Source organism: Chinchilla lanigera, unplaced genomic scaffold (assembly GCF_000276665.1).
Source record: "Chinchilla lanigera isolate Chin_1 unplaced genomic scaffold, ChiLan1.0 scaffold00044, whole genome shotgun sequence".
In the NCBI taxonomy this organism is placed as follows: domain Eukaryota; kingdom Metazoa; phylum Chordata; class Mammalia; order Rodentia; family Chinchillidae; genus Chinchilla; species Chinchilla lanigera.
In genome coordinates this window covers 6,920,714-6,934,496 of record NW_004955445.1, presented here as the reverse complement: position 1 = coordinate 6,934,496, position 13,783 = coordinate 6,920,714, and the positions used below count along the sequence as shown (strand labels likewise).

At 53.3% G+C, this 13,783-nt stretch overlaps 1 protein-coding gene across 4 annotated transcripts in view; it reads right to left on the bottom strand.

Annotated features, from left to right (window-relative positions):
* Positions 1-13,783, bottom strand: part of Atp9a (ATPase, class II, type 9A) — a 114,577-nt gene that overhangs the window by 57,017 nt on the left and 43,777 nt on the right. For all 4 annotated transcript variants that reach the window (XM_013518320.1, XM_013518319.1, XM_013518321.1 and 1 more), the window contains exons 6-10: positions 13,063-13,114; positions 10,936-11,030; positions 6,152-6,232; positions 4,667-4,742; positions 524-600 (exon numbers count right to left, since the gene is read on the bottom strand). In XM_013518320.1, the coding sequence (XP_013373774.1) occupies positions 524-600; positions 4,667-4,742; positions 6,152-6,232; positions 10,936-11,030; positions 13,063-13,114 (381 nt within the window). The remainder of the gene's footprint in view (positions 1-523; positions 601-4,666; positions 4,743-6,151; positions 6,233-10,935; positions 11,031-13,062; positions 13,115-13,783) is intronic.

The following is a 13,783-nucleotide window of genomic DNA, read 5'->3' as shown; positions in this document are numbered from 1 at the left end:
CCAGCTTCAACCAGCCGGGGCAACACAGTGGGACCCCGTCTTCACTGAAGAAAAATACTGGAGACGGGATGGAGCTGGGAGGGTCAGCGGGTGAAGTGGCAACATCGGGGCACTGGGCAGAATGCACATCTCACTGTGCCCTCCCTCAGCCAGTGTCTCCGCAGCCTTCCTTCAGGCACCTGCAACCGCTCGCCACGTAGCCTGGAAGAGCGCGTCCAAGTCGTGAGGCACAGCAGGGCCTGGGCAGGCAGCTGCATTCCAGGGCCGCAGCAAGGAGGCAGCGCACTCACCTGGCAAACCAGCGCTCAGCAGTTTGTTCTCGCTCACACGCTTCTAAAGTTTCATGTACTCACACGCGTGTGTACGTATATGCATGTAATACATGTAAGTGCACGAGAAGGACACAGGTGCAAATGAACGACATACCACTGCCAGGTGCTCCTGCTTTTGAATTTAACCCCTCACCCCCTGGCAGCCGTCATCGACATGCACCGGCCAGCACATCCCACAAGCTCTTACACACCTTGCTTCGGGGGTTGGATGTATTCATGACGCTCCGGAGCTCTCTGCCGGTGTAAAGAACAACACCCACAACAGTCCCTGAAGTGAGAAACCAAACCGCAGAACATTAATGCAGACGCGTAGGCTTGTGAACAGGCTGAGCACTGCCAACTTGAGCAGATGCTTTCTGAACCCTGTTCGTGGGTACGCGACGTGGCTGACACACGTCGGACACTGGGACCAACCAATGACCCACAGCGCGCTGACCAGCAGCACAGCCATAACCACATACAACTGCTGACGGCGAAATCCAATTAAAATGAAAGAACACAGTTCCCCTTCTCACTAGCCACTTCCAGTGTTCAGCAGCCGCGTGGATGGCCGCGTGGGACACGGGTCAGGGAAGATGCGGAGCGTTCTGATTTTCGCTGAGAGTTTCATGTGATGTGCTGTTCTGTGGGGCCCAGCAGCCTCTGCTAGCAGCAGAGCTGGGGGACAGAGATTTGCCCCTTTTGCCACCATCCTTCCAGGCTTCCAGAGAGCTGCAGAACCTTCCTGCCTCCAGGGGTGATCACGGAAGCTCTCGAACCACCCTCCTTTCCCCAGCGCTTTCCAACCCTGCAGCTTGTTTTGCCATTTGGGCAACACCCGTACAAATGGAAATCTCTTTCCAAGAACTTCCCACCCCTCTTCTTCCAGGCACAAGAAGGAAAGGCATCAACGCTGCTAAAAACAAGGCAATTTGTGAAGAAATACAACTGGCCAGTGAGCATCAGAAAAAAACACTCATCCTACTGAATAATCAAAGAGATGCAAAATAAGCCACTCCCACCCCCGCCAGACAGGCAGTAATTCAGAACACTGACAGACCCAGTGTCAGCCAAGGAGTGGAAAAATGGATCCTGTTATAGGCACCACTGGCTGAGGAAGAAATTGGTACATCTACTTTGGGGGGAAATGTGGTAAAACATGTCAAAAATTTACCTGTCTCCCCCTTTTTTTTTTGTTGGTACTGGAAATTGAACTCATGACCTTGCGCTTGCCAGGTAAGTGCTTCTGCTGCTGAGCTATATCCCCAGCCCCTGTCTCCCCTTTTTAATGTGTGTGCCAAGAAAATGCTCTGTACAGTGGCCACAAAAAAGGAAAGCAAGAAATACGACGCTCCAGGCAAGTCAGAGCCAGGGGCGGGGGGAGACATGGCAGAAACCAGGCGGCTGGGGAAGCAGAGCTAACAGCATCTGAGCTCAAACTTGGGCCCCCAGCCTGGCCAGCTCTCGGAGAGGACCTGGGGATGCAACGGTTTGATCTCTGCTGGAAGAAGCAAGCAGCCAGCCTTCTCTTGCGCCTCACTCTGGGAACCCAAGTGGAGGGAGCTGGAGGGACTCAGAGGTCCGGAGCCACCTGCAGCAGGAGAGCGCCCCCCACCGGTGCCCCCCCACCAGTGCCACGATGTCACAGGGCCTGCGAAGCAGCGGGCAGTTTTCCGCCCCCACCGCCCCCAGTTTGGAGTGTCACGCAGGCCAGCCGCGTCTTCCCGCACAAGGCTTCCCTGCGGGAGGCTCAACAGATGGAGGCCAGAGAGCAGCTCAGCAGCTCGCTCCTCGGCAGATGGCAGGCTCCTGTGACCGCACGCGCCCGCCCTCGGCCCATCCCAGAGCAGATGGCAGGACGCTGGGAGTAGAGCTGGGTAGAGCCAGACAGGACCACACGGCCACTACACCCATTCCTAGGCAGACGCAGCTCTGCGTCCTCCACGCCGAGGCCCAGGGTGAGAGGGCTCTGACAACAAGCGGACCCCAAAGGGCATGTTCTCCACCAGCCCGGCTGCTAAAAATGGCCTTTCCTGCCCAAGTCCTCCCTGTGCTCAGGACCACAGATCTGCTACCAGGAGATCTCAACCCTGGCCTCGCCCTCTGCACAGCCACCACCCCGAGACAGCCCTGCTTCCGAGGTTTTAAGTGGGGTGTTGCATTTTAAATTGAGGAGCTTTCATACAGAAAACTGAGACCAGCAACTTCCCCTGGAGAAGTGGAAAATCTAGTGACACTGGATTCTTCCTTTTTTAACTTGCAATGGGTAGCAGCGGACTGATCAAGAGGCAGGAGCTGGAGTCTAAAGAAAAAACAGAAGCAAAGTCTCAGAATTAGAGACTCCTGCTGGTGCAGATTTGGGTGTATACATAAGATTATCAAGAACGTGAACTGGAAGGAAGCTTGTCACATGGGTCAAAATCTGAAATGTAGCTCCGTGGTGGAGCACTTGCCTTGCACAGGTGAGACCCATGGTCAATCCTCAGTACCCCGCAAAACAGAGAACTTCTACACAGTAAAAGCAAACTGTCTATCACAGACTAGAACAAGAGATGAGCGATGTAAGAAAAATATGTGCCACCTATGACAGACAACAGTTCGATGGACTTTCTTCTACAAGGCATTCTTACAAAACAACAGAGGAGCCGGACATGGTGGCGCACGCCTATAACCCCAGCACTCGGGAGGCTGAGGCAGGAGGATCACTGTGAGTTTGGAACCAGCCTGGGTTACAAAGTGAGCTCAAGGCCAGCCTGAACTGCATAGTGAGACCCTGTCTCAAAAAGACAAAACAAAAAACAAAATGACAGAGGAGAACAGACGGGCCAAAGTGGAAGAAATGGTTTCTATGTAGAAAGCTGTCAAACGTCTTCACAAATCAAAACTGAAACATAACAAGATTTCACTGACCACCAGTCTAGAAAAGTATTTAGGTGCTTATGTATAAGGTTGCTATAAAGTTAAACAAAATGATTAAAGGACAGAAACAAGTAGTGATAGGCAAAGGAAGAAACCAAATACAGACGCAAAATGCAATCTATGAAATGCAAATGGAACTGGGACTCTTACTTTTCCAGTGATTGAAGCGTGAAGAGTAATTACGTGCTCCTTGGGAATGGGAAAGTGGGGCAGACTGCTGAGGAAGAGGACCCAGCTCAGCCAGGCTTGGGGAGCTCGAGGGGCAGGGGAAGCAGGGCGGAGAGGGCTGGCCTGGGGGTGCCGCTGTGTGTCCTGGAGGCCAAAGCCTGACCAGAGAGGCCTGAGCAGAATCTTCAGGGCCACACTGTCCCTTCTTCAGGCACAAGGGAACCGAGACACCGTTACAGACTGTGATGCCGGTACAAGCAGGCTCAGGGAAGGCAGGCGGCAAAGCAGCTCCAGGGAGCGCCCGCCTCTGCCCACTGCATCCAGCCCTGAGCCTGTGCCGGGGACAGCCGGGGTGCCGTGTGCTTCCTCCCCTCACCCCGGGTCACCCAGAATTCTGATCCACAGTCTGCTGTGTCACAGGAACACAAAGAAGAGTCAGCAGAGATCAGGAGAAGAACTATGACCGAAGGGGCAAAGATTAGATTCATCCAACGGCTAAGACAGGAAACTGCCAGCGGTGGAATTAAACGGCAAGGTAATTATGCTAGTATGTGAATTATATAATACAACGTGCTATACTAATGTTATTAGTAGCTACACAATGAGTTCTGCATCTGCCTTTTACCACCCCAGGCCAGTGTGGACCCAGCCTCCTGGGCCTCAGTTTCCCCATCTGCAGAAAGGGGTAACCCTAGCGCCTGTCCTCAGGGTGCTCAAGGTGGGTGAGGTGACATGTGTGAGGCGCATAAAGGATCCAGCATAGTGCCCGACCCACAGGCTGCCAGCACCTACACTGGACACTGCCACTGGAACCCCTCCGCCCGGGTCGGCCGGGCATTCACGCCAAAACCACCCACTTCCGCTTTACCCTGGGGTTGGAACCCAGGGGTTCGGCCCTTTGCTGTGCGCTGCTGTCCCTGACCCCACACCCCCAGGGCAGCAGCCCCCAAAGACGGAGCTTCTGGCCAGAAGAGCCAGGCGACTCCATTTCTGGTACAGATTAGAATGTCAACAGAAGTGGCAATTAAGGGCCATTCCCAGCGTGACCGCTGCAGAAGGTCCACAGCCCCAGCGGCCTCTCCCCTACATGTCTGTAGTGTCCGAGCTGCAATTAGATGTCAGCTTAACTCCCCGGAGGCGCTGGAACAAGTGGGAAACTCCATCTGACCGACGGCTAATTTTCCCATCTGAGAGGTGATTATTCTAATTACAGAAGGGCTTTCTGTCCTTTTCAAATTGCTAACACATTCCTGGACGCGGTGCCTCACCTGACGCTATCACGGTGCCGGCCCACAGCGTGTTCTCCACGCTCAGGCTCTCGCTGATGGGAGGGTCGCTATCCTCCTGGAAAAGACCAGACAGAGGCATCTTCAGTGGTCACCCTCCAGGGCCACGCTGACTGGCCCTAGGACCCTCAAGGGTACCCAAACCCACAGACGCGCAAGTCCCTTATATACCGTGACAGCTAGAAACCCACACACGTCCTGCTGCCTTCCCTCCCTTCATCTCCGGTGACCGATGATACTCAATACAGTGAAATGCTACGCAAACGTGGTATTCCGCAGATTTCAGGGAATAACAAAAACAAAATCTGCACGTGTTCTACACAGATACAAACTTCAAAAAAAAATATTTGTGATGCATGATTGGTTGAACCGCAGATACAGAACCTAAGGAAAACGCTGGGGCCTGACTGTATACCCCCAGGGTCCTGCCAGCGCCCAGAAGCTGTTTCCAGCCTGCTCCCCGCAGGGCAGAGGAGGCAGCTTCCACCTCCTGAAACCGGAGACCCGCGCTTGGAAGCCCGAAGCTCAGCCTTGACAAGCTGAGAGGGTCAAGCTCATTGGCTACTCCCCTCAGAGTTCTCATCGCCCACGGAAACAGCTGTCAGTGATTTGAGAAGCGCAGCTCTCTCACACTAAAGAAATGTTTTGCTGGGCACTGTGGCACATGCCTGTACTCCCAGCCACTCAGCAGGCTGAGGCAGGAGGATCACAAGTTCCATGCCAGGCTGGGCAACTTAGCAAGACCCTTTCTAAAAATAAAATTTTAGAAGGATTGAAGGTGTAGCTCAGTGGCAGAGCATCAGCCTACAAGGCCCATGGCTCAAACCTCAGAACCAAGGAACAACGAAAAAAAGATGTTTAGAAAGGTGAGAATTAAAATGCAGAAGGAAATCAATCAGCCTCTTTGCTAGCCAATCTTATGGCTTTGAGAAAGAGACCAGCGACACCTGAATTGGGATTCTATAAATCTACTGACTCATACTCTTAAACTAATTTAAATCCAAATTTAATTTCTGTTGTGAAAGGTCTGAGGGTGGCTTAAAAATTAAGATACGACAGATAGGAGTTGTACAAACAAAAAAGGGACAGGGCCAGAGATGTAGCTCAAGGGCCGGGGATGTAGCTCAGTGGCACAAGCACCTGCCTGGCAAGCACGAGGTCCTGAGTTCGATCCCCAGTACCAAAAAAAAAGGGGGACAGACGCACACGGAGAGGACAGAGAAAGTGTGCTCAGCTGTGAGGCGGCACTCACCGTCACACTCATGGTCGTACGCGACTGCCGCTGGTCTCAGGCTGGCAGGAGACTGCGGGCCTGGGGAGCCCAGGAGAAACCGCCTGTCTCTCGCAAGGCGGGCCTCCGGAAGGAAACCTCAGCCCATCAGGCATGAAACCACTGCCTGTGCAAGGCTCCGCAGCCTCCTTCACTGACACACCCCCTACGAAGCCCGCGCTGGCGAGCTGACTTACCCTGGTGAAAGTTCCCACGAAGTTGTGAATGTCGATGTTCGGCTCCTCCGCATACACGTACGAGCGAATCTGGAGAAGGTCCTGCTCAACAGAGCGGCCATGGGGGATACAGAGTCAGGCTATGAGTCTGGATTTAGTAAGCATGTACCATTCTTCAAAAGCAATTACATTTCCCAGACAGAGCAAACAGATTCTCAAAATCAGAGGGCAGGTGGGAAAAAAAGGAGACTTCTCCGTTGTGTTGGTTGAGGAGTTGCTCCATGCAACTCCATGTGAACCCCCGGGGGTCTCTGCTGCGGACACCTGTTAACCCGCCTTCACCAGGCACTGTCCAACCTTGCTGGCTCAGGTGACGCCACCTGACACAGACACACTCCCCCCCTTGCTCAGCATGACAACCTCGTTCGTTCAACGCACGGTTATTGGGCACTGACTGCATGCCCAGCTCTGGGAGGGGCATGTAAGACAGTAAGAGACCTCATTCCTACAAGAGGCCTCTGTCACGATCAGAGGGAACAGCAAGCGTCAGCGAAGGTATAGGGAAACTGGAACCTTGTGCACCGCAGGGGGAATGTAAAATGGTGCAGCCATTGTGGGGAACAGCGTGGTGCTTCCTCAAGAAATTAAACATAAGCTGGGTGTGGTGGCGCACGCCTGCAATCCCAGCACTTGGGAGGCTGAGGCAGGAGGATCACCATGAATCTGAGGTCAGCCTGGGCTACATAAGCAAGTTCAACGCCAGCCTGGACTACATAGTGAGACTCTGCCTCAAAAAAAAAAAAATTTTTTTTTTAAATTAAACATAGAATTACCTTATGGTCCAACCAATTCTACTTCTGGGAATATGTCCACAAGAATCACAAGCAAGGACTGGAAGAGCTATCTGCACACCTGTGTGAGTTACTCACACACCCATGAGGCATGCACATCACGGATGAATTAACCAAATGTCACATCTTCATACAGCGGAGTATTACTTGGTCTTAAAAAAAAGAAAGTCTGACACATGCTATAACACGGCCAAGTGCTAAGGACATCATGCTAAGTGAAAGAAATCAGACACACAGAAGACAAACACAGTATGACTCCGCGCAGGAGAGCAGTCAGAGTCAAAGGACCGAAGGATGACCGCCGGAACTCAGGGCAGGAGAAAAGATGAGTTCTGGAGACGGCTGGTGGTACTGGCTACGCAACAGTGTGAATGGATTTAATGCCATTAAACTGCACACTTAAAAACAGTTCACATGGCCTGGTGTGATGGCCCACGCCAATAACCCCAGCTACTCAGGAGGCTGATGCAGTAGGATCACAAGCTTGGGGCCGACCTGGGCAACTTAGTGAGATCCTGTCTCAAAATTCTCGAGAAGGACTGGGGCCATAGCTCAGGGATAGAGCGCTTGTGTAGTATGCCTGAGGCCTGGGTTCATCCCCAGCACTGGGGCAGGGATGGCTTTAGACAGAAGACAGAGAGGAAGCCTTGGCAATTCTTGGAAACTCCTTATATTAAGTAGGAGTGTAAGTGCATGAGACAGGTACAGTCAGGAGGAGCAGAGTCCCTTCTAGAGCAAAGGATAAGGAGAGGAAGGCGCTGTGCGGCGGGAAGGGGAAGGCAGGGAAGGAGGCAGCATGGAAACGCAAAGGAAGTCCAGAAGCAGCAGGTCCCCGGGAGACGGGAGAGGCGGCTCTATGCACCGGCACAGGAGGGGGTGCACCAAGCTCAAAGCCAAGCCGAAGGTTACCCTGTGTGCTGCAGACAGCAGGACCCCGACCCGCGGTTCCAGCTCTCTGTGGTTACGGGTCGCCCAGACTCTTTCAAGAGAGAGGAGCCACAAGCCCAAAACTTACTCCAGCTGTGTCACACCTGCTCTACCTGACTCTTCCTGCGCACACTCTCGTGCACACACGCGGCAGCAAGATGGGCTCTCTGTTGATTTTCCTCAAGGCTTCTTTTCCCTAACAGGAAGCACACTGCTGCGAGGGCCCCTGAATTCCTGTCCTGGACCACAGACACTATTCTGCAGGCAGAGCCCAGAGCAAAGCCAAGCTCCCTCGCACCCGTCAAGGCTCAGCCAGCCCTCTCTCCTTCCCTGCGCAACAGAGCACGTGAGGCCCGGAGGGTGGGTCTGGTGGGAGGAGGCAGGCGGCAGGCACGGGGCAGCAGCAGCAGCAGGAGCCCCCACGGCAGGAAGGAAGTCAAGCAGGAACCAAGCTTGCTGCTATCACTGTACCTGCTCTGCCCTCGCACCTGTGTATCTGCTGTTTCTTCTGTCCTCCCTTTCTTCGTTCTTACCTTCTCTTCATTCTAATGCAATTCTTTCAAAACCAGCCCTGGGGCCAGGGATATAGCTCAGTGGCATAAGCACCTGCCTGGCAAGCGCAAGGTCCTGAGTTCGATTCCTGGTACCAAAAAAAAACCAGCCCTGATCTTGCCCAGGAGCCCGGGTGAGCTGGGCCCCACATAGGCAGAGGCCCCTGGCCCTGCGACCAGGTAAGCTAGGATGGTGACCTTGCTGCCACACCTGCTTTTGTTCCAGTGCCAGGGACAGAACTCAGGGCCCCACACACACCAGGCAGGCACTGCACACCACACCTGTGGGCCCTCCGAGGTTTCCTTTTACCCCTCCTTCATTAGATCTTTTAAAGGGAAGCAGAGGTGGTCTGTAGCGGGGAGGGAAGCAAGCTCTTCCTAGATAAATTTATCTTTAAAACCAAGATTCCTGGTTATAAAGTGCTAGATGAACATAAAATTGCCTGTAAATATTACGGGATAGAAAATGGATACATTATGATTTCCACACCTTATCATACTACACGGACACATGAAAGAATGAATGAGGATGGGCTTTACATTTTTACCAAACCACCCACATTAAAATCTGAGGGATTCTTGTGAGTTCTCTTTTGCAAACCATCAGGTGGTCAGGGAGCAACAAGGGCAGGAGCAGCGCAGGCCCAGGGCCCTCAGGCGGCCTGGCCTCCTGGTGACCAGCGGGGAGGCGCCTGTGCGCAGCGTTGAGACCAAGGGCTCCCCGTATGGGTGAGGAAAAGTCCAGAGACGCCTGAAAGTGCAGGGCAGATGCAGGACAATACGCAGCGTGAAACCCCATCTGTGAAACCACCACCCACACACGTCTGTAAGTGTGTGCACGCACACAGGCGTGTAAGTGCACAGAAAAAGATGTGGCAAGATCTCCACCTACTTTACATGACCCCCTCCAGGCCGAAGGTAAGAACTTGGAGGAGAAGATGTGGGCAAAACTTTGCACTTTGTTCCAAGATTTCAATACAGAACGTAGGGGTTTGTCTTAACCAAGAATATATTCGTATTTGTTTTACTTGGGTAATCTTTTTACACAGTCTGCCTTGCTTTTCTTGAGGCAGGGTCTTGTTGTGTACTCTTTGAGGCTGGCCTAGAAGACACTCTGTGGCCCAGACTGCTCTCAAACTTGTGAACTCCCTGGCTCAGCCTACAAAGCACTGAGACTAAGGTGTATACCTTCAGGGCCAACTTCTATAATTCTTGCAAAGTCCCAGCCAGGTATGGTGGTGGCAAGTTCAAGACCAGCCTGGGACATGTAGTGAGTCCAAGGTCAGTCTCAACTACATAGTGACACAGTCTCAAAAACAAAGACAAAAAAATTTTAATTTTTATTTAACCATAAAATACCACACCTTATCCACACCTTATCAGAGGTCAGAGCTGCTCTGGGTCCCTGCAAGTAGGGACAGCAGCATTTTTCCTTTCTCTGAACCTCGGGCCAGGCCTGGATCATATGAGGGCAAATGGAGATGCTCACAAAGCGCACTCTAGGAAACGTGAGTTGCAGACCTGGCTGGCGTTTTCCCTTCTGGGCTCTGAGCAAAGTCCTGCAAATCACACTGGGCACCAAAACCCTGTTTTCCGAGAACCTGAACCAGCAAGTGAAACATGAAACATGGGTCCCAGGTAAAATGGACCCTGTATCCTTAGCTGGCTCCATGTGACGGGTTTGACACTTTCCAGGGCCGCCAGACAGCACCTAGAACTCGCTCTCCTTGGATTCCTGCTCTACAACTTAACAGCAGCGACGGAGCTATTTCACTTCCCGCAAGCCGTGCCGAGTGAGGAGCACGGTGGCCAGGCTCAGGCTGTTACCTCCTCTAAGGGGCAGCACCCCTCCCGCCCCCTCCTTCAGCACGGAGGAGCACGGAGGCCTGTGACCGAGACGCAGACACGGCGCCCTGCTCTCTTCCCCAGGCCCAGCGGGCAACAGCAGGCAGTGCCCGCGGCAGACCAGGCCTAGGGGCGGGTGGGGTGGGCACACCAGGCAAGGTGGCAATGCGCTGCAGGTGCCCGGCCAGCAGACACAGGCTGAGAGGGTTCCAGTGGAGGACCTGCCTAGGGGAACTGTCTGAGGCAGAAGCACTCTCAACCAAGAGGCCAGGGGCAGGGGAGAGGGGGCATCGCTGAGGCCGGAGCCCAAATGTAGCGTGGACAGCTCCTCGGGCTGAGGACAGGCTCTCAGGAAGAGATGAGGCCGCCGGAGGCGCTGACGGAGGCGTGACCTGCTCTGGGTGACTGCTGATGCTTTGCCAGGCACTGAGCTGAGCGCTCAGGCTGCTGAGCCCCGCTGGAAGGCGCTTGGCCCCTGCACGTTGGGGCTGCACCTTCCAAGCCGCATAAACGTCCTGGGTTCTCGGGACCAGCACCCCAGCAGCCCCGTTCACCTCTGCATGCCCTGGGGGCCGGGCAGGGCACGCAGTTCTGAGCACCCTGCTCTGTGCAGTGGCGGGAAGCTACTCACAGAGGCCGTGGGGAGCCGCTGCGTGCAGGCCACGGGCAGCCGCAGCTTCCAGTCTGTCTCCCCGTCCAGCTGGTCCGTCCGCAAGAAGCAAGAACCTGTGGAGGAGGTGGGGGGCCATCGAGTCACCTGCAACCCAGGAGCCCCTGGCCAGGCCCCTCTGGGACCCCTCTACTCTGGTCCATCCACAGCCAGAGACCCAAAAGGAAAACAAATGCACTGCTGCCCCTTGCTCCACAGGCGCTCGGTCAGGGACATCTGGCTCCCACTTCTACCCTGCTGTCACCTGCCAAGGGATGCTGGGGCAGTTGACCCTGCTGAGCCAGTGTCCTCCCCTGCAAAACGGGAGAGACGCAGTCCTGACAAGCTCGCTGCAAGTACCCAGGGGCTGCCCAGCCTTTGAGGCCATGCTAGGCGGGGCTATGAGTCTGTCTCCTGTCGGCACCTCAGTTTCCCTGACAATGAGGCAAGAAAACACCGCTTCAGGAATGCTGGGGGCACAGGAGAGCTGGCCGGGCAGCGTGCAGGCCAGTGCTGGCACTGCGAAGGAGCCGGTCAGCGTCTGCCGCTAGCGCAGGGGGAGCAACGCCAACCCGGAAATCCAAAATCCAAGTGTCCTGAAAGCCAGCCTGATGTCACAAGTAGGACGAGCCTTGGTCACAGGCACGTAATTACTGAAAATACCGTACAAACGGTCCTTCAGCCTGTGTGGGGAAGGCAGCCGCAAAACACAAACCAGTGCCTTTCGGGTTGAGACTTCGCTCTGTCCCCAAGACGGCTCACGCTGTACTGGCGCGTATTCCAAAGCTGGAAAAGACCCAGAGTCTGGAACTCTCTTGGCCCCGAGTATTTCAGGCAAGGTACACTCGGGCTGCACGGGTTCACACGTCTCACAGTGTGACGTGCAAGTCCATGCAATGAGCTCTGCATTTCACGGAACAAATGGCATATTCAGGGCTGGCGATATAGCTCAGGGGCACAAGTGCCTGCCTGGCGAGCACAAGGTCCTGAGTTTGATTCCCGGTACCAAAAAAATAAAAAATAAAAAAAATAAGAATTTCAGTTCGCTGACCCAGACATCTGAGAACCACGACAGGAAAGTGCTCCAAGTTGGGCTTTTGTTGCTGTCAAGATGGGGGTGTGAGGGCCCTGACCTATGGCACTGTGTTCCCCAAGCCCCACGCAGAACCCATCCAAGGACAGAGCTGCAGCCTTTGGAAGACTGTTTTAACCCAGAACCCTCTACCCTCTCTCCCAATTACTTAAATGTATCATTAGTATAAAATTCTATTCATAACTTCAATTAATTCATAGTAAATCATGAGAACCCCAAAGGAGTAGGAATGTACATTTTTCAGATGTTCAGATACCAAAACAAGAAACAAAATAAAACACCAGAACAGCTTAAATACAAATAAAAAAGTGAGGCAGGAAATAAATGCACCAGGTAAGGGTTTTACAGGAGACTCGGTGAGATTCTCTCTGGCAAACTGGGCTATGACGACAAATTAACCCACAGGCTAGTGGTGCAGCCCCGCCGCTCCAGAGCGAAGGGCAGCTGGGCATGGTGGCACACCTTGATCCCAGCATTCTGGGAGGCTGAGGCAGGAGTACTGCAAGTGTGAGCCCATCCTGGGCAACTTGGCAACTCAGCAAGACCCTGACTCAAAATGAAATAAAAGGTTGGGACCAAGCTCAGTGTAAAGACCCTGGGTTTAATCAAAAAAAAAAAAAAAGGAGGTACAGGTAATTACCCCTCTGCTCAATTTCCATACTGCCCCCCTCACCAATCTCCTGGACTGCTCCAAAGACACTCCCTCTGTTAGACACTGTCATCCCACCTGCTCCTGAAGCTGAGCCTCACCAGCCCCGGGAGCAGGCCAAGGCTTCCGGAGGCGGCTTCACCAGGTGCCAGTCTCCCGGTCCTCTTTCCCAAGATCAGAACCCACCAGTCCGCGGCACCAGAGGCGCATCTGTTCTAAAAGACTGTGCTACCCAACGAGGCGTTCTGCATTCATCTCCACGGCTCCAAAGCGCTCATCTACTTCTGTTACATTTTCAAATGATGACTTTGCCCATTTGCCCCTGAAAGGTTAAAGGTCGTTTTCCAAGTTGGTGTTGGACATTTACCGTTTTTTTCTGACGTCCTCAGGAAGATCATGTCGGCCGGGACCCGCTGGTTCTGTGGGGTGAGAAAGAGATCGGGACTGTGACAGCCGTGCTGCTAAGCGGGAGCAAGAACAGCACGCCCCTCCTCTTTGAAGCTTCTGCCTTTGACCTAGACAAATCTGGAGGGTTATTTTCTTTCGAATCTGAAAAAGTCTTACACACTCTTACGGGATTCTACTAACTCGCTATCCAAATTCCACCTGGGGAAGGAAGCTGGCAGTTGTCTCGCAGATATAACCATTGGCTCTTCAGAATCCACCCAGGGGACATGGACAAAGCCTGTCCCCACAGCCAGCATCCTTCCAGGACTCCCAGGCACTCAAGACATGCACTTGCCAGGCGTGGTGGCGCATGCCTGTGATCCCAGCATTCAGGAGGCTGAAGCAGGAGGATTGCCCGTGACTTCAGCCTGGGCTACATAGTGAGTTCAAGGCCAGCCTGAACTACACAGTGAGACCCCGCCTCAAAACAACCAAAAGACACACACTCTGTTCATGCTTTCTGCTTCTACCAATTCTCCAGCTCCATGTTTAGTTTTTAGAGGAATTTTAATAAAAAAATCAATCAAAGTGGTAAGAAGAAACAAGAGCCATTTTCAAAAATACAACAAACTCAAAAAACAAGGACGCCCACAGCTGCCACATTTAATTCTTTTTTTTTTTTTTTTTTTTTTTTTTTTTTT